Source organism: Lissotriton vulgaris, chromosome 2_1, assembly GCF_964263255.1.
Source record: "Lissotriton vulgaris chromosome 2_1, aLisVul1.2, whole genome shotgun sequence".
In the NCBI taxonomy this organism is placed as follows: domain Eukaryota; kingdom Metazoa; phylum Chordata; class Amphibia; order Caudata; family Salamandridae; genus Lissotriton; species Lissotriton vulgaris.
In genome coordinates this window covers 2,004,630,454-2,004,656,472 of record NC_141687.1, presented here as the reverse complement: position 1 = coordinate 2,004,656,472, position 26,019 = coordinate 2,004,630,454, and the positions used below count along the sequence as shown (strand labels likewise).

The 26,019-nt window shown below is 48.1% G+C and overlaps 1 protein-coding gene across 1 annotated transcript in view; it reads left to right on the top strand.

The window, feature by feature from the left end:
- Positions 1–26,019, top strand: part of ADAMTSL3 (ADAMTS like 3) — a 2,358,716-nt gene that overhangs the window by 1,708,986 nt on the left and 623,711 nt on the right. The window contains exon 15 of the mRNA XM_086958228.1: positions 13,529–13,613. Coding sequence (XP_086814354.1) covers positions 13,529–13,613 — 85 coding nt within the window. The remainder of the gene's footprint in view (positions 1–13,528; positions 13,614–26,019) is intronic.

Sequence of the window (26,019 nt, the reverse complement as noted above, 5' to 3'; positions counted from 1 at the left end):
AGTGGACTCTGCCAATATTTATCAGTCTTTGGCATGGTCCAGCAGGTAAAATTCAAATCCTGAATAAAACATAAAAAAGAAACTTGCTGCATTGAGGATAGAAAAACAAAAAAAGATTGCTTTGACCTCAAAATGCATGTGTGAAGTACAGATTGTTAATCTGTGTGCTGTGAAGAATTAATATGTTCCCTCCTGCATTCCAGTTCAAAAACTCCATAATAAAAGGTGAAATGCCAATGGCATGAGGTGAGAGAGTGGGCTCTAGGTAGGCCACCATGTCAAGTCAACCCAACAAATACATGAACCACCACAATATTTGAGTACATCCTGTATCTCGCTATCCCTAATGTGCATCTATAAAAAAATATTTTTTCTGTTTACTTTCAAAATGAATAAAGTGCTGTAGATGTGCACACCAAGTCTTGCCAAAATGCTACTCGTCACCTTTAATTTAAAGAAAAGTTGAAAAATCATCTGTCCAGTGTTCGAAAATGTGCAATGTGATGCTCTTCAGGTACTACTTAATGTGCTTACAACACCTCTGAGAATGACTAATGGTCTGCTGGTAGTTTGTGAATAGCTAGGTAGCAGCTGCTATCCTTTTTATCCCTAATACCTTCATTGCATCCCAATAAATTTAAGAAAGCCAACAGAAAGTATTCCCGAGGTCTTGCTTACATCACCCCCACCCGCCCACCGGTAAAAAAATGGTGGGGAGCCACGGCCAACTGCCAATTAGGTCAAGGTAGACATGGGTTAAAAAAGTTTGGGAACCACTGTCCTATGGCATTGTTTTTCTAGTGTTGTATTTTGGCAGCACCGCATGGCCAACGAATGATCGATGCACGGATGCAGACATGCATTTCCCATAGTTCAGTCGCCCTAGTATCTGAGTAGCTGGTTAATCTCCTAAATTTATTGATTTGCGTTCTGAAGGATTGTAGAATTGTTTATTGCATTTCAGGGCGCTCCCAGAATCCTCCAAAAACTGATGGTTGCTACACAAGAGTGACAAGTGTATTTTCTTCCCAAATTCCACTTTTTGTAAAGTTAACTTTCTTAAACTAAGTAGCAAAATGTAGGAAAATGCACATTTAAATTCATTATAATTCTATTGTCCCATGTTTGACCGACATATATATCTTTGGCATTATGATACAAAAGTGCGAGCCTTGTTTGCTCTGACAAATGAAAAATAATAATATGCCTTAACCTCTTTCTCATAAAATGTCTGATCGACAATGAAATGTGAACAAAATAAAAAGAGAGCCACGCGCAAAGCTGTTTGAATAGTAAACTTGAGAATATTTCAGGAATTGCATATTTCCTGGTCATTATCCAAGGTAATAAAGCAGGAACAGTCCCATGGGGGTGATGCACACTCTTGAAAACTGTTTATTGATCAAGCTGATAGAAACATATTAAAAATGCGCACTGGAAGAACAGTGTAATATTAAACGATTGTGAGCTGTGGGGAGCGGCATCTCAAGTGGACAGTTTACAAGTGCCAAAACTGCATTATCAAGAGTCCACACTGACGTCTGGAGACGAGTAAGCCAAGAATACCTCACTGTATGACTGCCACTAGTAAAAGGAGAAAGCAGTGCAAAATGAGATCTCCCCTGCACCCTCTGTGCAGCCTACACTGGGGATCTACACAACGTAATGTCATGCGACAGCTGCTTGACATCTCTCTGTTGATGAATGCTAATCCGGCCTCAATATTTAAATGGAAGATGGCGCCGACGCGCAATAGATAGATCAGTTACTACGGGTATCTTTGGTGTTGAATTGTAGCCGAGGGTGACCTTCCTTTCCCTATTTGCACATACTACTTTTTGCACTTATATCCCCAGCTAACGCTGTGTTAAACTTGCTTAATCTTTGTGCTTTTACTTGTGTATCATACTGTGTCTAATTGCGCTTCTCACCTGTGTTTTGAAGCCCGCTCCTCCCCCGTTCCACCGCAGCAATTTTGGCTGTTTGAGTGGAGGAAGAACCGGATAGTAATTTCTACACTTCCGCTCTCTGCCTTTCTCCAGCAGCCATCTTAGCACGGAGACGTTCTAGTCTTCCCTCTAGTCTCCTCTTTCCCACATACTTAAATGAAAGACTGCTCCATCGCGCAGCAGATGCACTCAGCGGGCGCACCGCTGGTGCGCCACAGGCATGTCTAAGGCATGCCCGTCTGCGCCTTTCTGCGCCTGGCCTTCGCCAGGAGCCAGGACCGCTGTCCATCTGGCTCCAGAAAATGATTCCTGGTGCCAATACGCGGCCTCTCAACTCATTCAGGGTAGACAGCATATTACAGCATGCCCATTTAATCTCACTTTCGCTGATCTTGAAGGACCATTTTCTTGTAAGCACTGTCACTTTAAATGCTGCCGCGATAGACTATTCTCTCCTAAGTTGGGGGATTGCTACAATAGCCAAGACTCACTGCCATGTGTGGGTGCGTCTCCCCATAATCTAGTGAAACCGCATACCACAAATCTGACTCCTTCTTGGAGAGGTTTCTTAGCGATCATTGCCTAAACACATCACTGAACTGTGGGATCTGTTGAATTCCGATTCCCCTGACTTAGGCTTCCTAATGGAGACATGGCTTAAACCGTCCCTGCTACCAGCTATTACCCTTGCCCTTCCTGATAAATACCGGATTCTTAGATTGGACAGGGAAAGAAAAGCGGGAGGAGATGTCACCATTATATATAAAGATGTGCTGAAGTTGCCATCATTGACTCCACCTCTGATAATGATATGGAAATATGTATTTTTTAGGTTTAAAGTATTTTATTGAAGCAGGGTAAAGAAGGAAACAACAGGGCAAGAAAAGAAAAAGCCACAGGTGCTCCACAATAAATGCATACAGTATATTAGATACATCAAAGCAGTTCAGTTCCTGCCATAGGCTCCTTCCGGCATGAATACACAGCTCGTGCGCCTGTGGTTAAGGACAAATAAAAAAGAAAGAGGGGGGGGGAGGGGGGGAAGAGGAGGGAAGGGGAGGAGGGAAGGGGGGGAATGGAGGGGGAAATGAGGGGGGGGAGGGAAAAAGGGGGATGGGGAAACAACCCTGCTCCACAACCTACCCAACCTACAAAGCCCCCCAACTACCACACCCCAACCCACCCCCTGTACTGTGCCAATGGCCTCCAGCTCTCCCCTCACAGCGACCCTCCGGTCGACTCCGCTACTCAACGCCAACTCCGACCAATCAAACAGGCGGATCCGGTGGCGGTGTCAGTCGTAGCAACCTAAGATACCTGGGGCAGGTGATCTCCCTGAACTCAGAACACAACAAGCTATGGAAAGGCGCCCACAGCTCCTCAAAAGCATCTGTATCCCCCAGTGCTACCAAAGACATCTTTTCCATGCCAAGGACATGCCACAATCTATGCAGCCAGCCGACAACAGTGGGAAGTGTGGTGGAGCGCCAGTGTATGAGAATGTTTTGCACCGCTGACCCTAAGGCTATCGCTATCTGTCTGCCCCTTCTAGACCTGAGGGGATACATCAACCCATTCGGCAACCCCAGCAGGACATAGGCAGGGAACCGTGGCAGCTCTATCTCAAAACATTTGTCCACCTCACCAAGAACCTCCTCCCAATAAGAAGCCAAAAGGGGACAATCCCACAGTATGTGTGTAAGCGTGCCAGTTTGGCCACAGTTACGCCAGCACGTCCCCGGGATTGACCTATCCATCTCATGTAATTTCTCAGGAGTGCGGTACCAGTAGGTCGAAATTTTAGTGAAGGTCTCCGTGAGCCCCATGTGATAGGCCGAGTACCGTGAGCGGTAGGAGATGTGGTCCCATTCTGTGTGGCTCAACACTCGTCCGAGCTCCCGTTCCCAGCGCTCCCTACCGGGGTTGTGAATGTAAAAGGGGGGGGCTGCAGCATCTTGTACAAATCGGAGATAAGTTTAGCGTCCGACGTGCGAGTGATTAACCAGCGCTCGTACACCGTGATCTCCCGATCCGCCGATTCGCGCACTTGGGGTTGTAGTGCCCAGTGGCGCGCCTGCATATACCTCATGCGCTCCGTCTCAGGGAAGCCGTATTCCCGCCGTAAGTCCTGAAAGGGGATGACACCCTCGGGGCCATATAGGTGATGCAAAGTGCAACAGCGGGCCGCCCGCCAGCGGTCATAAGCACCAGGCTCCATTCCCGGACCGAAGTCCGGATTGCCAGTTAACGGCGTGAAGGGGGAGGGGAAGGTAGTGAATTCATGCTTAGTGGCCACCGAGTCCCACACACGAAGTGGGACACGTGTCACAAAAGATGCGTAGAGGTTGGAGGGCCGGTGTGACCGCTTCAAGAACGGCACCTCCTGTAGCGTTCTGCCTGCTACCGCCTGGTCCTGGAACAGCCAGTGCTTGTCCGACTCCCACCGGCTCCATTCCACCAGGTAGCGAAGTTGGGTGGCCTGGAAGTATTTCCGTAAATCTGGTATCCCCAGCCCCCCAGATTCGGGCGCCAGCGTAGCAATGTTCCTCTTAATCCGCGGTCTACGGCCCTGCCACACAAACCGCGCAATGGCCGATTGAGTCTCTGCAAGCCACCCTGTGGGGGGCTGGAGCGGCAACGCCCTAAACAGGTATAGCACCTGAGGCAGGAGGGTCATCTTTACTGCGGCCACCCTACCGAGCAGCGACAACGTGCCTTTGTCCCACCGGCCCAATTCCTCTCTGATTTTGGAGCTCAAAGCCGCATAATTGGCCGTGACCATCGCCGGGAGGGAGGGCGCCAACAGGATCCCTAAATACGGAATTTGGTCCCTGGACCAGCTCAGAGGAGAAAGTCTCTGCAGTTCCGCCCTGGTGGCGCCGGTGAGCGAGATGTCGAGGGCAGCTGATTTCAAGGTTCACCTTGAAGCCCGCCACCGCGGCGAAGAGGTCCAATTCAGCAATGCAAGCCGGCAGCGACCTCCGTGGGTCATCGAGCGTCAAAATGACGTCATCTGCATATAGGCTGATCGCGTGGGGAAATGCGCCCATCTTGACCCCGACAATGTCGGGGTTCTGCCAAACCCTTTGAGCAAACGGCTCCATATAAAGAGCAAAGAGCAAAGGGGACAGAGGGCATCCCTGTCGCGTGCCCCTCTCAATGGGGAAGGGCCGGGAACTGCCCCCGTTCACTCGGACCACCGCAGACGGGAACCGGTAACAGTTGAAGATTAAGTGCCGAAACTTCTCGCCTATCCCGAACTTGCCCAAGACCTTCTCCAGGTAGGGCCAGTGCACCCGGTCGAATGCCTTCTTCGCATCTATGGAAAGGAGCATTCTTTCCCCGGGGATCCTGGAGGCCTTCTCAAGAATATGGGTCACCCTCTTTGTGTTGTCCACTGTCTGCCTACCAGGTACAAAGCCCGCCTGATCCGGGTCGACCATGCCCGGGAGATGAAGTGCCAAGCGTGCTGCCAATATGCTGGTGTACACTTTCAAGTCCGTGTTCAGCAACGAGATAGGGCGATAAGACCCACAGGCAGTCCTGTCCTTGCCCGGTTTTGGGATCGCGGAGACCGTGGCTTGCAGGAACTCAGGGGGAATGGCACCCGGTTCCGCGAACGTGTTGAAAAGGCGGGTCAACAGAGGCGCCAGCTCCTGACAAAAGGTTTTATAAAACAGAGGGATGAAGCCATCCGGGCCCGGGGCCTTGCCCGGCTTGAGCCAGGAGATCGCCGTGACCACCTCCTCGATACGGATCTCCCGTTCCAGGTACTGGGCCTGTTCCGGCGTCAACGAAGGGAGCTGCACCGACTCCAGGTAGTCCGTCTCTGTCTGAGCAGAAGGGACCTCGCCGGTGTAGAGATCTGCGTAAAAACTACGGAAAACATCCGCTATTTGCTCATCCTCCGTGACCGGGCGTCCGGCCGGGGTAACCAACTCCTTCACTCGGTGCTGTTGGTGTTGCACCCTGAGCTTGTTGGCTAGGAGCTGTCCGCAGCGGTCGCCACCGGTATAATACTTGTGCTTCAGACGAAGCATCGCGTATTCCGCCCGGTCCATGTCCAGGGCAGACAAGAGTTTTCTGGCGGCTTTCAGCTGCCTCCAGATCCTGGGGGCTCCCGTTCTGTGATGAACCTGCTCCAGCTCCCGCACCTGCCGGGTAAGCTCGTCCCTTTTGAGCTGTCGGTCCTTGTTCTCCGCCGAGGAGAGAGCGATAAACTCGCCCCGAAGCACAGCCTTCAAAGCTGCCCATTGCGTCGCGCGGGAGGTTTCGCCATTATCATTTACGCGCTGAAAGTCCGCAATGGCCGCCCGAATCTGTTCCACCGTCGACCGCTTGTGCAATAGTGTGTCCCGGAGTCACCAAACCCCCCTCGGTCGGGCCACCGGGGGCAGATTGAAGGTGCCTTCTACCGGCGCATGATCGGAAAGAGAGAGGACCCCCATGTCAGCGTTCGAGGCGGAAACGAGCATCGGTCCCGACACAAGTAAATGGTCCTGTCGCGCATAAGACTTATGTGCGTGGGAGAAGTAAGAGTACACGCGGGTAGTAGGGTGGAGGTGGCGCCACATGTCATGCAAGTCCAGCTCCTCAAGTCGGGTGCGAACCGAGCCCGAAAGCTCTCCCAACTGGTGGCGCCGTTGCACAGACCTGTCTAGCGCCGCGTCAAAAACCAGATTCAGATCCCCCCAACACTATGTGCCTATCAGAGGTGGACGCCACATCATCCAGTGCCCTGTGCAAGAATTGCTCCTGGCGGTCATTGGGGCCGTAGATAGAGCCTACAGTCAGCACCAAACCTCCCACCCTAATCCTGTACGCCAAGAGCCTCCCTTTCTGCTCCGCCACTTTGTGTAAGATCTCCCCCCGGAACCCCCTGGAGAACAGAAGTGCCACCCCTGCCGTTTTGGAAGCGCTGGAGGAGAAAAGCTGCGTGGGGAACTTAGGGGTGCGCATTCTGGGACAGTCTTTTGCCAGCAAATGGGTCTCTTGTAACAGGCAGACATCCGCCTGGGAATTCTCTAGCAGAGACAGTACCGCTCGCCTTTTAACCGGATTGTTCAGCCCTTTCACATTCAGAGTGGCAACTTTAAGAGCCATCAAGGAGGGGAACCAACAAAACGCACATAAGCGGGTGAGCCCCAGCAAGCGAACATAGAAGCCACTTCATGAAACCCCAGCGTGCAGCAACATAGGCATCTCTGCGGCACAGTACAGACCCCGAACCCCACAACCCCACAACTGGAGGAACCCCCCCCTTCCCCTGGAACATCACAAACCCAACCCCACACCACTCCCAACTCCCAGTCCCCTCACCGACCCCCAAACTCAAAACACCCCTCTGCAATTTCCATTCCCGTTCCCCGCTTCTCAAACCATAGAAAGAAGTCATTGTCCCAGTCCGGTCCTTTACGGACAAGGCTGTGGAAAGTCAGTTTAGTGGACGTCCAGCCACCAACACCTGCACTCGCCATCCCGCCCCACCCGCCCCCAGAACCCCCGCACCTGCAATAAGAAAAGGCTAATGCAGACTCCCCCCGGAGTAAGTTCAGGCCGTCAGGGCCACTTCACCGGTCGCCGTCGCTCTGGATGCCTCCTGGATGGTGGCCGACATGTCCGCCCGAATCGTGGGCGAGTCCGGCCGCTCCGGCGGCGGGGAGCGCCTCTCCCCAGCCTGCTGCCAACCGTCCCGGGTGCTGCGTCTGCGGTGCGGCGTCGGGGTGTCTGTATCCGATGCTGTGATGCCCAATACTGTGCAGACATCCTGAAGGGACCGGAGCTGGGGCAATATTCCTTTCCACCGAAAAATCAAGCGGAAAGGATGCCCCCAAGAGTACTGTGTCCCCTGTTCCCGGAGGAAGTCCGTGGCGATTTTAAAGGATTTTCTTTTCTGCAGTGTAACCGTAGATAAATCCTGATAGAGGGCCACCGGGCGATCACGGAATCGGAAAGGCTGCTGCCGCCGCGCCTTGCGAAGGATCCGTTCCTTCAGGGGGAAGTCCGGCAGGAAGGCCAAGATGTCCGGGGGGGCGCTGTGGCCCTGCGGGGGCAGCCCACTCTGTGCGCTCTGTCGATGCGAACCTGGAAGTCTTCTGACTCCCCTAGAATTGAACGGAAGAGGGCCTCCAGGTATGCGGTCACGTCCTCTCCCTCCTCGCCGGACGGGACGCCCCGGACCCTGATGTTGTTCCGCCTGGACCGATTTTCGAGGTCCTCGGCGTGGGCCTGCAGCTCGATCTGTTGCTCCCGCAGCCGCAGGACCTCTTGCTGCAGGTGGGTGATCTCCTCGTCCCTGGAGTGACCAGCTTCTTCCACGGTGTTGACTCGTTCTCCCAGGGAGTCCACCTCTCGCCGAATCTCGCGGACCTCCCCGGCCACCTCCTGCTTCAAAGTCTGAAAATCCTCCCGCAAGGAGCTAAACAGCGACTCGAGGAACGATCGCGTCACCGGGGGTTCACCGCCCTCAGCGCCTCTGGAAGGGGCCGGGGAGGTCGTGGCTGTTTGGCTCCCTCCGCTGCGTAGGGCCCCGTGCCCCAACATGTCCGGCAAAGTCCGATCACCCCTCCTCTGGCCCCTAGCGTTCGACATCCTGGCGGTACGGGAATCAACGATGGCTGTCGCTCGGCGAGGAGGTGACCAGTGCCAAGGCAGCTATACTCCGGCCAGAAAGCTTCGTCACATAGAGGCCCCGAGCAAGGCCGGGCAGCCGGTCGGGGGATCACAAAATGGCCGCCCGTTACAGTCAATGGGCCAACGCCCAGGGAGTGAGGCCTACCTCCGTCGCGGGTCCAGTAGCGAAAAACACCGCCGGAGGGCAGGCGTAGGCAGTCGGGGCCGGCTCTCCTAGTTGAATAACAGCTCCGGGGGCGCAACATTGCTCCTCCACAGCCAGGGCTCGGCCGGAACGGCCATATGAGGCTAGGACTCTCCAGGCCCCGGTCTTGCGTAGCGGCCGGAGGCCGACTCCGCCTCCATCGATCTCCTCCGCACGGCTCCGCTCTCTCCGATTTCCTCCGTTCGGCTCCGCTCCGCCGGCGAAGCCTCCGCCGGCACCTACTCGGCCACTGCGGCTCAGACACTCCAACGGGACACCACAGGTAGCTGAGCACGCCGTCGAGACCCCAAGCCTGGAAGCCTCGCGGCCTCGGGATCGCACACCGGCCGCCCAGCGGGCTCCGCCCCGGGCTATCTCGGTCAGATTTGCACCTCCGGCAAGGCAATCAAAGCTCGACGGCCACTCCACACCACCACCGGGGTCACCAGGCGCAGTCACCGCTTGATCCGGGGGGGAATCAGCGGTTGCAAGCGGTGCAGGGTTTCAGGGGCACGGGAGCTCTCGGCAAGTGCGACCTCTCAGCCCGCCATCTTGGCCACGCCCCCAATATGTATTTTTTAAATTGATTTTACCGCCAGGACAGTCTAAAGGGCACTCTTATATATTGTCCTCCCGGGCCTCTTAAAGATTTTATCTTAAAAATGATGGAGAAAATTGCCCCTCATATGATTACCACCAAACACTTTCTGCTACTAGGGGATTTCAATATCTACAGTGAAGTTAGTAAGAATATAGATGCTGCTAATTTTCTTGCTGATATGGCTTCTTTGGGCCTCGCAAAGATCGATACAGGTCCTACCCATTAGGCTGGTCATACTTTGGACACCATGCTCACCAACTCCCCCTACATATCTACTGATCCCTCTTGCCCAGTGATCTGGTTAGATCATTCATTGATTCCCTTCCGGATGAATGGCTCCTTTAGGAAACGAGTCCCCTCGCACTCCCAACACAATCATAGAATGCAATGGCATAAAGTCACATTTGACTCCTTTTGTAAAAACTTTGTACCTCCCATATTTGATGAACATATGGATATTGCCAACAAGCTTAGGGTCTTCAATGGGGCTATCACTTCGGTGATAGACACTCTAGTCCCCTTTAAACGACAACAAACTAACACTCACAAAACATGTGCAGTTTGGTACACTCCTGACTTACGTAATTAAAAATCTAAATGCAAAAGTCTGGAAAAAATCTGGCGTGAAACTCATATGGAGACTGAGAAACATATAAAAAAGCACTCACTTCCTACCACGGGAATTTTAAAAAGGCGCGGAAAGCCCATGTCATCTCAAAGCTTAATTAGGCAGGCAACTTAACCAAGGAACTTTTATAAAATTCTTAACACTTTCACTAATCCTACTGACTGTTATTACAAATGCCCCCCTCTCTAGTACTATGTGATAACATAGCTAACTATTTTGATGAAAAAATAAATCTAATCTATGATCAATTTCCTCATGACTCTAACTCCTTGGATCCCTCTAATTTGCTGCCCTCAATTTTAGGAAGGTCTGATGTCTTCCTTGAGCTTTTTAATGCGATACAGACGTCACAGGCCGAAGCCATGCTAAGAGCATCAAAATCTGGTTCTCTTCTAGATGTAATGCCAGCTTATGTATTTGCTTTACTTGCCCCTCTTCTGGCCTTCTTCATCTGTAACATCCTAAACACCTCTTTGAGTGGAGGGGTACTCTCACTTGCATGGAAGGCCATTCAAATGTTACCAATCAAGAAAAAAGCTCAGATACCACAAAGGTGATTGCCAACTGTTTCCCTATTTCGCTTCTGACGCTTATTAGCAAACTGGTGGAACGGTACGTCAACACCCAGCTGATGGGTTATCTTGAATCTAACTGTACCCTTGACCCCTCCCAGTCTAAGTTTAGACCCAACCACTGTACAGAAAACAGCTATAGTTGTCACATTTTATATTAAAATGGCTCTGGATAACAACAAGGCAGTGCTGTAAGTTTTATTGGATCTGACAGCAGCCTTTGATACTGTCTCTTTGCAGAAACGGATTCACCGATTGGGAAAGACTGGCCTGCAGGGACAGGCACTTAAGTGGCTTGCTAGCTTTTTGGACCAGCACACTCAGACAATTAACCTAGGCCCCTTTCGTTCCCATTCCTTGAAGCCAACTAAGGGGCTGCCTCAGGGCTCTTGTTTGAGTCCTACCTTGTTCAGTGTACATGTGGCCCCCCTTGCCAAGATTAATAGGGAATACGGATTTACTCCCTATTCTTCGGCAGACGACACGCAACTGCTTTTATCCATTGATAAGGATACAGGATAGTTGAACATTGCTTTGCTGAGGGCATGCAAGCCGTATCTGGTTGGATGACAGAAAAGTTCCTCCAGCTGAATGTGGCTAAGACTGAGATGCTGTTGTTTGGCTCTGCTCAAACAACTTAGTCTCCAAACTGGTGGCATAGTATGTTAGGTCCCGCTCCTACCCCGTCACTCATGGCAAAAAATGTAGGGGTCCGATTGGATATTTCCCTAACTATGAGAGACCAAGTCATGGCCAGCTCTGGAACCTGCTGCCACACTCTCATCCTCCTAGACCTCTCCGCGGCATTCGACACGGTCTGCCACCGCACCCTAGTACGGCGCCTCAGCAACGTCGGAATCCAGGACAAGGCGCTGGAGTGGATCACCTCCTTCCTCGACGGGAGAACACAGAGAGTCCGCCTACCACCGTACAAGTCAGAGGCCACCGAAGTCATCTGCGGCGTCCCCCAAGGATCATCTCTGAGCCCCACCCTCTTCAACGTCTACATGAGCCCCCTCGCGGCCATCGTACGCAAACACAACCTCAGCATAATCTCCTACGCCGACGACACCCAGCTGATCCTCTCCCTGACCAACGACCCCGCCGCCGCCAGAGCCAACCTGCACGAAGGGATGAAAGAGGTAGCCGAGTGGATGACGACCAGCCGCCTGAAACTGAACTCGGACAAGACGGAGGTCCTCATCCTGGGCTCCTCTCCCTCCGCCTGGGACGACTCCTGGTGGCCTCCCGCCCTGGGCACCGCACCCAAACCGACAGACCATGCACGCAACCTGGGCTTCATCCTGGACTCCTCCCTCTCCATGACCAGGCAAGTCAACAACGTCTCCTCGGCATGCTTCAACATCCTACGCATGCTACGGAAGATCTTCTGGTGGATCCCCACCGAGACCAGGAAGACCGTCACCCAGGCCCTCGTCACCAGCCGACTGGACTACGGCAACGCCCTCTACGCCGGGACCACCGCCAAGCTCCAGAAGAGACTCCAGCGGATCCAGAACGCCTCAGCCAGACTCATCCTCGACATCCCACGAACCAGCCACATCTCCGGACATCTGCGAGACCTTCACTGGCTCCCCGTCAACAAAAGAATCACCTTCCGCCTCCTCACCCACGCACACAAAGCCCTACACGACCAAGGCCCGAGCTACCTCAACAGCCGAGTCAACTTCTACGCTCCCAAACGCCACCTCCGATCAGCCAACCACGCCCTCGCCGCCGTCCCCCGCATCCGAAGAGCGACTACAGGAGGAAGGTCCTTCTCCCACCTGGCCGCCAAGACCTGGAACTCCCTCCCTACCGACCTGCGCCTGACCCAAGACCACCTCTCCTTCAGGAAGAAGCTGAAGACCTGGCTGTTCGAGCAGTAGCGGCTCCCCCCCCCCCAGCGCCTTGAGACCCCACGGGTATGTAGCGCGCTTTATAAGTGTCACTGATTGATTGATTGACTCTGAGTCTTTTGCGCAGAGTGTTCCAGTGGCTGCCCTTATCAGTCTGAAGAACTCTGATTCAAGCCCTGGTCATTGGCCGACTTGATTACTGTAATGCTCTTTTAGAATCAGCAAACGAATCCCTCTTGAATAGATTACAGATAGTCCAGAATGTTGCCTCACGCCTGTATCTCAAAATGCCTCCTCGTATCTCCTCCCTGCCTTAGCTGAGACAGCTTCACTGGCTTTCTATTCACCAGAGAATCCAGTTTAAACTCTGCTGCCTCACCCACAAGGTTCTTTATGGTGTGAGTCCTAGCTTTCTGGCAGATAAATTTAAAAATGTACAGTCCGAGAAAACTTCTTAGATCCGAAGGTAAAGGGTTGCTTGTGGTCCCCCACTACAGGAAATTACGAACAGGAGGCAAAACCTTTGCCTACCTTGCTCCGAAATATTAGAACACTCTGCCAGAGGACCTGCGCAAATGCCCCAGTCTTCTTAGATTCAGGAAACTCCTGAAGACTGAATTATTCCAGGACTGATTGTGCCTGACCTGTCTCTTGTCTGCTCTGCAGCGTGGAGATACCCTTTCAGGGGTGATTCTGGTGCTTTATAAATCACATATAATACAATACAATACAATGCTTTACAAGTCAAAGACGCATGATATCATGGCAGCATTCATGGCCTCTCTGTTGACATCTTCTCAGCAGTCTGCAGTCAGACTCCATAAGCTTATGTAATATGACTTCGTAGTAGTGGGTGTAATAGGGTCACTCACTTTGCACTAATTAGACTCTTCTTTATCAATATTTGTACTCTATATCTATGCAAAATATAAAAAATTCGTCTCAGATAATATTTGAAAAACAATGATTGTGTGCGGAGTTATTTTAACATTGCGGAAATTACATTGAAAAAAAAGGTACAAGCAAAGCTTGCTGTTATTTTTCGTTACTTTCTTTTTTTAAATTAGTTCAAAGGCATGGATTTTATGCTCTTCTCTTCCAGAAAAATTCCCTGTGGAATCTAAACTTCCATGGTTCAAACAAGCACTGGAGATGGAGGAGACGACAGCCGCATCTGAAGAGCCAACGTAAGTATACAGTTCTATTTTGAAAAGAATGGGTAGACATACTAAGTAAGTAACGGTACTCAACGTAGGAAACCAGAGTTTGGGAAGGAAAGGGAAAATCTGGTCCCAGCTGCACTTTTCTATATCTTCGCTCATATATTCTGCACTATGGGTGCTTAAGATGAAGAGGTGAAAGAGCAGCTTAGCTATCTCAGGGTATAAAATGCTCAGCGACCACTTATCAGTTGTATTAAAAACTGCATATTTGTTCTCATTCAAATTGCCTTTGGTCAGTGGATTCAGTAAAAACTCTGTCCATTGGTTCATTCAGGTACAACTGTGAGTTCACATCCCAGGTTTGGGTTAATGATCCTCCGACCTTGGAATAGTAAATGTATCCTGAGCTTCATGCAAGTAAGGAAGCGCTGATCCCCATCATCGCCATCTCCGATATATAATCACTCTCTTTACTGTGAGTGAGAGAGGCTACTCAATGTAATGGACCCCACATGGTAGAATTTCAAGAATCACTTTACACTCTTCATGAGCCATCAGTGTTTCTGAACTTGTCTTGGGCATCCTGTTGCATATAGGTGTCATATCTCACAATGAGTTAAACCACATGTCGGATGGAAAGGTCTGTCTTTAAAGAGCTCCTTCTTATGTTTAACCAGTTACTACAGTGCATAATTGTGTTTGTTTACCGCTTTGTTAATTTTAACTTCTACAGTCAATTCTATGATAATATATTCCTGAATTATTCACATGCCTCCTTCCTTATCACTCGGTCCAGAAATTTGGCTCGTGTTAGTCTCGTAGTTTGTGGTGATATAACAAAGCGATTGGAGGCGCTGTGGTGCAATTTTTCTGCACCTCTACTCCACTTCCCACAGGCGCTGATTCAGTTTCAATAGATGTACATGTTTTTGCACTGATCAAATCATATATGTTTATTATACAAAGTCTGTGAGGGATGCACTCTTTTATATTGGAAAGGCATGAAAATCAAATATAATAGCCTTTTTTGTGCTGAAACTTATTGATCGAGGTAAGTATACCCCCAGTGCACTTTATAACAATATAATATACTATAATTTGCTATTTAGCGATGTTCTGTTTTCTATGATTATAGCATAATGTCGGTCTATATTGACTATGTACTGCACTTATTTCATCCTATAGAGGCTACTGTTACATTACCATGGGGCCTCATTCATTATACAAATAAAGAGTATTTATATGGATTTTTTAGAGTGCAAGATGAGCAAAATTGACCAGAAGGTTTCAGAGTTATACATTTTCAAGGTTTTATCGCATTTCGTTTCAACTGCAAAAACCATTTGTCAACAAAAAGTTTCCAAACTTTTTAAAAGTTTATAAAAGTAAGTACTACTACTCCGGCATAGCTTGGGTGAACAAATCTAAGAGGATGGAGGTCTGGATGGCCGGTGGGGTAGATATGGACAGTTAGCTGGCTACTGAAAGCATTTTCAGTCCATTTCCAGCCTTTGCAGTACAACTGTCATAGAAAATGGAGTGGTCCGGATGCTGGGAATGCAGGATGTAAAGATGCTTAGGGATGCTCCAGTTGTGATGCGGTCAACAAGGTTGCCGTTGTGGTGGTTCCTTGGTCCACAGGTGATGTGGAGCAAATTTGGCCACAGAGGTCAGGGCCCAACAAAGGCCTCTTTCTGGGGGTCGAAGGTCGGCAGAACCTGGACTTCTAACTCAGGGTACAACGGGTGGTGCAAAATCCAATAGCGGGGATGACCAATGCAGACTTTGATGACACTCCCAGGTCCAGCGACGTTGGGTGCAACTTTTGGCTGTCAACGATTGGTCCCTTTAGGTTCCCAAAAGCAATTAGCAGAAAATCTTCTCCAGTGGCTAGCACTTTGCCGATTTGGCTACTTCAGCTCTTTTGTCAGTGGAGCTGGTTCAAGGAGATCAGCAAACTGATCCTTTGAGTCACTGCTTTGGTTCAGGGATCAACTTTTCCCGGAGCTAGGAGCCACAGGCATAGTCCAAACTTTTCTAGCTCAGGTGCAGTCCAGCAGGTGGTGCCTCTCTTTGTGCAATTTCAAGGGCAGCAGGGCAGTGCTTCTTCAGTCCTCTTTCCAAATCCAGCATGATTTGAGGGTCCCGGGTGCCCTATTTATTCTGCTAAAGTGCCCTGAGGGGACCACACAGTACTAGCCAATGGGTTACCAGGTCCTTTCCTTTTGGATGATAACTTTCTGGTGATGTTTGTTATATGGCAATCCGAGAGTGCACCATTCTGGCCACTCTCAAGATGTCAGGACCCACCGTTGTATGTAATGAGCTCGGTAGTCCACCCTAGTAGTGGGGCAACCTGGGAGCTACAAAATAATTTGGCACTAGTTTTCACTCTCTGTTCCTGTCTACAGCTTATCTGCCTGTACAATGAGCAGCCACTTGAGATTGTTATCACCATTTGGCCACCAAAGGTGGATTGCCCTTTGAAGCTCACCTTTTTGGCTAACACCCGGAGTGGCTACCTGCATAGGGGAGGTGATACTTCTCCCAGCAGCAAGCAGTATTTGATCCTATGCCTGGGAGTTGTAAACACAACTCCCCAGACAAGCTTAAAGCTACATGTGGGTCCCAGCCCCTGAAAAGGCTACTGGGCCACTAGGGTACAGTGTTGCAACTTTCTAAAAGTTGCTTAACTTTAAAAGTTACATTAAATTGGACTTGGGCACCAGGTCGGCTTTAATGCCATACCTTGCAGTTCCCAGTTATGTAGTCCCATTCAGAATCTAGCCAGGCTGGGATGGCAGCTGTTAACCCTCTTGTTAGCCAATCAGACTACTAACTTTTTCCCAGCAAAACATTAATTTTGAGGGCTTTAACATATAAGTTGTTATGTTCTACTTAACAATTTACAGCTCCTTGCCATAGGGCCCTATAGGCTTTGCTTAGGGGAGACTTACATATAATGTTAAGGGAAGGGATAGCTTTGTCATTGATTTTATTGGCAAACTTGAACTAACAATGTGACACTGCCCTTCCAGTCGGCAGTGGCAGACTGGGAAACATTTTGTAATTTTGACACACTCAGGGTGACACAATCTGTGCTGCAGGCCTGGATTATGCTTTATATGCTTTATATGCCCCAGGTACTGCTGGTTACCATATACTAGGGACTTATAAGTAAGTCAGTACTTGCCAATTTGTAATAGCCAATTCAACAAACACTTGTTAATGGGTAAGAACACAGGCACTGAGATCTGGTTTGCATGCCTCAGTGCACTCTCAGAGTCGAAAAACCAGCAGCATCAGTTCAAAAAGTGGAGGTGAACATGCAAAAAGAGGCATTTCCTTTCAAAGTAGACCCAATTCAGCCGGGACACTCCTGGCTTCTGAAGCCAAAAATGGCTATATTTTAGCTGTTTCCTGTCTAAAATTGCCTCTGCTTTAATAGAAGTCAATGAGGAAATTACCTTCAACCAATTTTTTTTAAACTCCCACTTTACTGGTCTAAAATGCTGGCATGTATGATGACGTGTGAGAACAACACGCAGGGTTTAAGGCAAAAGTACGAATTTGAGAAGGAAGGCATAGAGCAAGGGAATATGGGTTGGGGAAGAAGCAAAACAGTAAAGCGTGGTGTACCTGAGGCTGGGTAACAAACTGACAGTGCAGAGGAAATCTGAAATAACAAGGGACGTTGGTAGGCAGCTATTAACTGCTTGTGGGATGTTTATGAGTTAGCTGTGCCTAGCTGGCCTAGAAGCCCGTCCCTAACGTAGACGTATCACAGCAATAACTCCTATGCTAGTTTCCATGTTCCTGATTTGCTCAGTCTCCACGCCTTACCTCTTTGGAACTTAAAACGGTTTAAACTCATGGAAGGCATCTGCTGACTCAAGCCCTTGGTTTCTGTTGCATCCTGATATTCCTGACAGGCTTATTATGTTCACAGGCTGTGAGTGTTAGTCCATCCTGTTCGCTGACGTGAATTTAGAAACTGGTCAATGAATGAAAACTACCGAAGGCAAACTTGACTCTCAGACAGCCGCATTAGCGAACTGTACTTCACACTTCTTCCCCAGCCTCTAAGGTAGCTGCTGTTGCCCATGGCAACCACTGCTTCGTTTCCAACATTATCATAAGATATATAGAAATAGAAATAGAGCTCAAGCACTCCATGACTTAAAACTGCTAAAGTCGCCTCCCCAATAACCAAGAAACTGTATTTCATTGCCTCAGATGCAAAGTTAATGGCAACCCCACATTTGAATAAATCCCACATGGGGATGGGAAGTGAAATGTTCTCTGTCGATAGACTCACATGTTGAGTAACCTGTCTGCCTTCACCCGGCTCACAGAAGAGCACATTACCTTCGGCAACCTTTCTACAACATGGCTTGGCCTTCAGCAGCTTTTCCATCTCTGCTACATCATCAGGAATCTCTTTAAGTTAGCATCATGAGGCTCCCTTCGCAACCCAAGTTTACTCTTTACAGAGTAAATAACATACACGAAAACCTATGATTGTGACGTAGTTTAAGAAATGTGAAGAGTGCAGAAAAATTTCACAACCTCCACAACATTTGTAAACATTTGAAATTTACTTCAGCGACTGCATCTTGAATTTCCAAAAGGTACCATTTTGTTCTTTCTCTTGTTCATATTTTGCTGTTTGCAAAGGGGTTAGAAGAGCATGGCGTCTTGTTGCTTGAATGTAGACGTGCAGGACAAAAGAAGAAGGTGCCACTAGATGCCTATTTCTCTGTTTGTTTATATCGACCGGACAAGCTCGGGGAGATGGTAGAGTATACGCTTAGGTTTCACTCTTTTCAAATGAAGTTTCACTGTTGGCTTAAAATCAAAACCAGCTGACTGGCTAAATGACATCCCACTTTATAAATCTCGTCTCCCCAAGGCCTGTCATGGTGTTTATCTAAGACATTTGACACTACACCCACACGCTACAATTTTGATATATAAATACGTGGTTTTCACTATATAGTCTTCGTTTTAAAAATACGATTTACAGCTTACGTATTTGACACCATGTTGAAATTTCAGTTTAAGCAGTGCTATGCTAATTGTACTGCGTTGATACTGACTTATTATACTGCACGCAGTCTTCCAAAGCTCTTCGATGAATGTGTAACACTGTGGTTGTGTTACCGATGATGTCTTTTTGTGATGCATTTCTGTCCTGTTAATTGCTATTTAAAAGGCATAGTACATTTTAAAAGTGGGCGTTGTATTTTGATATTTATGTGTGTGGGCTAATGGAGGGACAAGGGGTGAGAGCTTTTATTTCTTGTCCCTTCCATGCCTTCAAACAGCGCCTGTTTGCTGTGTACAGGCAAGGGGACTGAGAAGGGGGGAAAACATAGCAATCCAAGCAGGAGGCCTCTCCTAAACTGCAAGCGGACTTTCTGTCGTGTACTAAAGACTTACATTGTGGCTGGATCAGAGGTGTGGGTTAATGCATCCCTAAAACACATAAGAAAACTGAGAATGATTAGGTGGGGGCGATCACCAGCATGTATGTCCTGTGACATAAGAGAGATAGCGCTAATGTCCTTTAACCTAGAGCTATTGCGGCTTTCTCCTACTTGTGGCTGTCAGTAAGATCTAAATAACATGAGCGATTCGCCTGATGTCTACAAGGCATGACCGCTAGGAGCTTTGTAACATGAACGTATTTTGCAAGAAAATAACATATAAGGTAGTATTTTTCCGTGTGGGCGACAATACACTTTTTATAGCTCCCATGACTCAGAAGACAGGTCTTGTGAGGCATAGGAAGTGCTTTTTCCCTCATATTGCAGACCGATTTTTGGCAGTGGAATGACATGCCCTGAAAGGAATCAGAAGGCTAGGCTTGTTCATATGAGGCTTTTCTAGCCATATTTTGGCTGTTCCTGGCCATATCATGGCATTTGAATGAATGAATAAATGCAAGAATATTTCTAAAGAGCTAATTACTGACCCAAAGGGAATCCAGGTGGTAGGTGTCTCTAAAACTCAAGGAGGGAAGATGATACTATTCGTTTTTTCTGACTGCCATGAGAGCCAGATGTAAAAAGCCTCCTCACTTTCTCTGCTTTTCTTAAATTTAGGCACTATCAGAAAGTTGCATGTACCTGAACAGAGCAGTGGAGTAGGAAAATAGTTGAATAATGTGGCCTGCTTTATGAGAACAGCATAACACTATAAACATAATCTGCTTTGCCTGCTGAAGCTAGTGCAAAGATTTAAGATTGGAACTAATATAAGAACCTCTTGAAAAATGAAGGCTAAGGTGAGCTACTGAATTCTGAATTACTACCATACGTTGGATTATGTAGACTAATGGTCAAAGACGTGGCTTTGGCACCATGGCGTGAGGAGTGAAACACTTGGGCTCCAGGCCCGCTTCTCACTCCCACTTAACATCCTGCATGTCAGCTGGCCATCTGACCGGCCAGGCAACTCTGGGAAAGTGCAGTGAGCGCACCGAACTAGGCAACATATTTAGGAGGACACAGAACTGTAGCAAAAAACTGCGGATTATTGCAGTGTGCCATACGGGCACCAACATGGTGGCCATTTGGCAGTGAGAGCAGTGGCTCGCACTAGCAATGCTGATGCCGCAAAGTAATAATCTGGTGCCAACAGGGGCAAAGCTGCATTGAGGAGCCAGCGGGGGTTTGTAAGTGAGTGTGCACTCAGCAGAGGTGATTTTGTTGAACCGAATCAGCAGGAGATCTAAATCCACCTGAAAAGTAACACAGACCTTGAGGCTGCGTCACTGTCAACACTTCTGCGGCCCTTGCATAAACAAGGTTCCCTTGTGGGTGTCCTTGAGGTGTACCGCACACTTCATTTCCTTGATTCCTGAAGGGGGAAGGGAGAACAGTGCCTGAGCCTTGGCTGAAAGGATGTGGCTTGCACAACCATCAAATCCCTACACTCTTCACCCTGCACCAGATAAAAGTGGGCAGGTGTACCCGCTCCGCCAGCTGTGTGCTGCGAGGGGCCTCCATAAGAAAGCGGTTTCTCTAATTCTCCCCTCATCACTTCAAAACAGTAACTCACCATAAGGCCTAATGAAGTCTTCTCCTCATCTCAAAAGGCAGAGAATGGACTACAATGATGATGTACTGAAGTAGCGCAACACAGGTACTGCAAACATTTGATAAGCTATAAGCTTTTTCAGAGGCCAGCTGCACAGTGTTTCGGAGCATCATAAGTGGCTGCTAACGGGCATAGCAGTATAGCCTGTTGCACTTTTAGTGCCTGGAGCAAATGTTAAAAAACGACTACCAGCTCTGCTTGTTATTTGCATTTTAAGGAGAGCGGTGCACTTATATGATCACAAGCAATCTAAAAGAGAACATTTATTTTAGGAGTATGAGGTGAGGGGAGTGAACAACTGTTGGACATGGCCCTTCTTAGGGGATTTCCCTAAAACATGTTGCTTTTTTTCTCTTGATTTTTGCTAATTCTCTTTTCGTGACCTTAGGACTCTGGGCACTTTCCCACTGTAATGTAGTGTGAAAGAGCTTTGCCTTCCTACACATGCTAAGAAGTGGTGCTTACCTGATTGGTTTAGGTGCTGTACCTGTGAGTACCATGTAAAGAGGTATATACATACCCAGGGTAGGTACTGCACTGGTTACTAGTGGGCCGCAGAACTCCCACAAGAATAGTCTTTCAAACATGTCTCTAGCTTGCCATTGCCGGCCTGTGTGTGCGCAGTTGCTCAGATTGGCATTTCTAAACTATTAGTCAATGCTGAGTGGGACATTCACTACTATTAGGACGTCCCTAGGGTGTAAGCCCTGAGGGATGGGGTAAGTGTAGGGAAAAAGCAGGGCAGGTACACGTGTTCCTGCCCAGGTAGTGAATAATCCCCATGTGGGTTTTCCCTACATAGGAAGTCTGCTCCTCATATGGGTCAATATTGCTGAATAACCTTTATACCACAGTTTTAGCTTACAGGTTCTGCCTGGCTTGGGCACTGCCTGAGCCAACCAGAAAATACCAGTTCTAAAAACAACGCACTTATGCATACCCTGAAAAGAACTGGCACATAAATCGCAGTAAGGTTCAACAACTGAACTGTGTCCCCATATGCTAACAGACAGGGTTTCACCTCAGACAGGCAGCTTAGGGAGACAAACCAATATCATAGAAGGTGTAACACAAAAGCAACGCATGGAGGCTGCCACGCTTGGGGAGCCCTCAATGGCCAACCTAGCCAGCAGCCATGGGACCTGGGCATAATCAGGATGTAAAACTTTAGGCTATAGCCTCCACTAGAGACTCCGTAGGAAGCAAGATTGACCAAGTCACTTTGGACTTGAACCTACTCAAAGATAATCACAGAAAAATAGGGAATGGGTTCACAAGGATGAGATGGCCATAACAGAGTTGCAACTGTCCATAAAGGGACTTCTGGAATAAGTAAATTATTTCATTGAGCGTGTCTAGTTCTTGGAGTACAGAGCAGAAGATTCTGGAGGGAGAGCCAGGAGGAACAAAATCCGAGTGGTAGGCCTACCAGAAAAAATGAAGGTTAACAACATGGTTACCTCTCTTTAGACTTAGATACAACAAACAGTGGGACCTGAGGGATTACCACAATTCTGCACACTGGAGACACCACGCAGGGTTACAATCACATCCCCGCCCACCTGGATCACCTCGGAGGCTATTGATGGCCATGCTGCTGCATTGTAATGACTGTGCTTACATTTACCAACCCGAGTGACTAAAGAGACACTTCACTGTACAGAACTGTAAAGCTATTCCCAGACTACACGATTGCGGTCCAGCAGCAGAGAGCATCCTTATTCGAAGCAAACAGGAAATGTTGCTTGCGAAATGGGAATCAAATAGACCTTACTTTTCTCGCTAAACTCAAGGTCATGGCTAATGGACGGATAACGTTTTTCACAGACATACACAAAGTTTGGAGACAGGCTGAATTTTTTTTGTTTATTAATCTTTATTGGGTTTTTAAAACAAGATAAGTGCAATCACCACGTAGCTGATACTAGGAGCACTATTAGTTAATCACACCAACAGTTAAATGGTAATGACAAAGCTATTGAACTTTCACCCTGGATGTGGAGTTTCATTGCCAGGGGTTCAAGCGCAAGTGCAAAAAGCAAAGGTGATAATGAACACTCCTGACCGGTCCCTCGAGGTATTGATTATGCAGACAATATGCTTTGGCCAGTCCAGACTCTAGGTAGACATACAGGAGCCTGCCCCATTGTATGAATTGGTGGCAAAGGACATATAACATATAGTTCCAGGCAAGGGTTTCAAAGGCTTCTGATATATTCATGGCCAGCAAGACGAACAACGGGCTGAAAAACATTACTCAGAAGGTGGCATATTTCATGCAAACTCCAAACTCAGATCCTATTGGTGCAAATGATAGAGGTAGAAGGGCCACAACCATGGCAGGCCTTCCAGTCAACAAGTGAGACTGGAACAGAAAGAAGCAGTGGCAACTGTGTCAAATCTCAAACAGAATCATCAGCAGGACAGGTTAACTCAGAGCGAACAAGTGGAACCGAGGATAGTATAAAAATGCCTAAAATGACCCTAAGGGCCATGAGCAACTTACTCTAATGATGGAAGGATCACTTTGAGGCGGCACATGCTAAAGATCTCAAAAGCTAGAAGCGGACTAGTGTGAACTATTACACACCGGGCTGGAACTGCTAAGTATGAGCGGATGGGCTGCACGGAGCAGCAAGGGGCATGGTTTGGTTTAAGGCTGATCACCACCCCAATTGTACTGCTGGACAGGAAACTAGAGCTGGGTACAGGTGTCAGGTGAACAGAATGTTAACTATTTCAAGTTTGGACAAGGAGGGTTTGCTGCCAATCCAGGGAGGGGTGTTTGGTATAAAGTTTTCAGATTTGGTTTTATATTGTCAGTGTGATCACATGTAGGGATGCTAAAACAGTAAAAGGGTCCAATGGGGGCTGGGGAAGGAGAGGTGTGGGAGGTAATAATGAGAATGCAGTTTGAGTAGCCTATGCGATGATCAGAGCAGGGTGAGGATACACACCTGGAAAGAGAGATCTTAAGACAATTGTAAAAATATAAAATGTGCAAGTCTACGTAAAACATGGCTTACACAGAAAGCACTCCTACAGCAGATGGATGTGACTAAGGCGCCAGAGGTGCACTAGAAAGGCTCTGGAGGGTTCAGATCTATTGCACACATTACATGACCTACACACGGGTGGGCGATCATTTGGGAGAGGCCAGGAATGTCATTCCAACTAACCAATGAGATCAAAGATACCAAGGGGAGGTACATGATTATTGGGGGAGGCTGGTTGGTAGAGACATAGGTCTTGTGAATCTATACACCCCAAAAGTCGAACAGTTTGCATTCTTAGAGAAAATGGCAAAACACATAGCTAACATGATAAATTACTTGCCCATGATTGGGGAGACTTCAATTGCATTACTGGTGTGGATCTAGATAAGTTCCATCTGCCACTACCCATGTCAGTGACAAATAATAGGACTGAGAAGGCGCTGCTGGCATGGGATGACTCAGTGGGATATAACAGATGCATGGACGTGCACCATCCCAACACGATGGAATACTCATTCAGTTTGAGTATGTATGTTGTACATGGTACACATTCTACTATTCCCCATGAATACATACTGAGGTAGACCATACCAAATACCTAGCTAAAAGTCACTATGATCATAACTCATATTGTTGATGAGATGAAGTATAATGAGAAGTACTAACCCAAATTAGAAGATGAAAGTTGAATCTTCAGAAGGCCGAGCATTAAACAAACCATTGCAGAAGTGACCCAGAATCACATTTAAGAAGAATGGAGGGACAGGCACTTTAGGGCTGTCAAAGCTGTGATGTGAGGACAATGCGTCTCAACCACATTGGGGGTGAGACCAACACAGACCCAAAACATGGATAAGCAGAGGGAATTACTGAACAAGATAGCGAAGAAACAACCAGACAACCCTAAACTTCAAGGATTTCTATGTGAAGAGAAGGAAAAGTTAGTTAACCTGATTTAAAATGAATATGACATGATTATAAGAAATATCTGATGAGAGGGATGAGGCTGGAAGATTACTCACCTGGCTTGAGGGACTCATTGGGGGACTCCCATACTTAGAGTCTGGGATGTTGAGTGTGTAATGGCGCACTTCCATTTAACTATCAATGAGGTATTGGCCGTGTTTTACGAGCCCCTGTATGTCGCCCCAAAGGAGTGCCTGCCGTGCCTGCTTTAGAACTATATTCTGAACAAAACAAAGGTTACTGGGGCATTATAGTTAGGTTTTGCGTTTAGTTGCACAAAGCCATAGAAATTCACCAGTTATAGTTGTAGTTATAGTTAGACTCATCTGAAGAAACTATAACTGATGAATTTCTATGGTTTTGTGCGACTAAATTCACAACCTAACTATAATGACCCTTTAACTTCTGTTTTTTCAGTGAATATATACACACACACATAAAAAAATATATATATATTTCTATATATGTGAGCAAGACCACGGAAACGCAGTTGAAACGCTTCAGGCTGGACACTGGTCTTCGGATTTTATGATACAGATTAATTTTAATTTTGCCATGTATGAAAGCACTGCTTGCGAAAACTCGAACACGTTGCGGTTCGTACGTGCTGTACTGTCGACATATCAGGAGTGTGGATTTTGGAATATATAAATTGAGTGGCTGTATGGATCTGTCAGTGGGTATGTGACTGGCTGCTGAGGTCTGTCAGTGGGTATGTGAGTGACTGTATGGGTCTGTGAATGGGTTTGTGAGTGGTTTTGTGGGTTTGTAAGTGGCTGTATGAGTCGGATGGGTGTGTGAGTGATTTTGTGGGGTTGTGAGCGGTTATATGGGTGTGCGAGTAGGTGTGTTTGAGAGGTTGTATGGGAATGTGAGTAGCTGCCTGAGTAGAGGTGTGGGTGTGTGAGTGGGTGGCTGAGTAGTTGTATGGCAATGTGAGTGGTGTTTTGGGTGTGTGCATGGTTGTGCCGGTGTGTGTGTGTGTGAGTGGTTTAATGGGTGTGTAAGTGGATGTTTGAGTGTTTTTATGGGTATGTGAGTGGCTATGTGGGTGTGTAAGTAGTTGTATGGGTCTGTAAGTGGGGGTGTGAGAGGCTGAATGTTATCAGTGATGACATACAGTATGTCATCAGTGATGTCATTTGAGATGTGTGGAGAAGTGTGGCTCAATGCTTAGAGCGGCAGACCTTGATGCAGAACGCTGGCCAGGGACCAGGGTTCGATTCCCGCCTTGGCGGGTTTCGGGCTTAAATTCCGCTGACCGGATATTCTCGCCTCAGTGCCGATTCTAAGCATGGGTCCCACGCTGCAACTCTGGGCAATAGCTTGCTTAGTCTCCACAAAGGCCCCCTGATACACAAGGG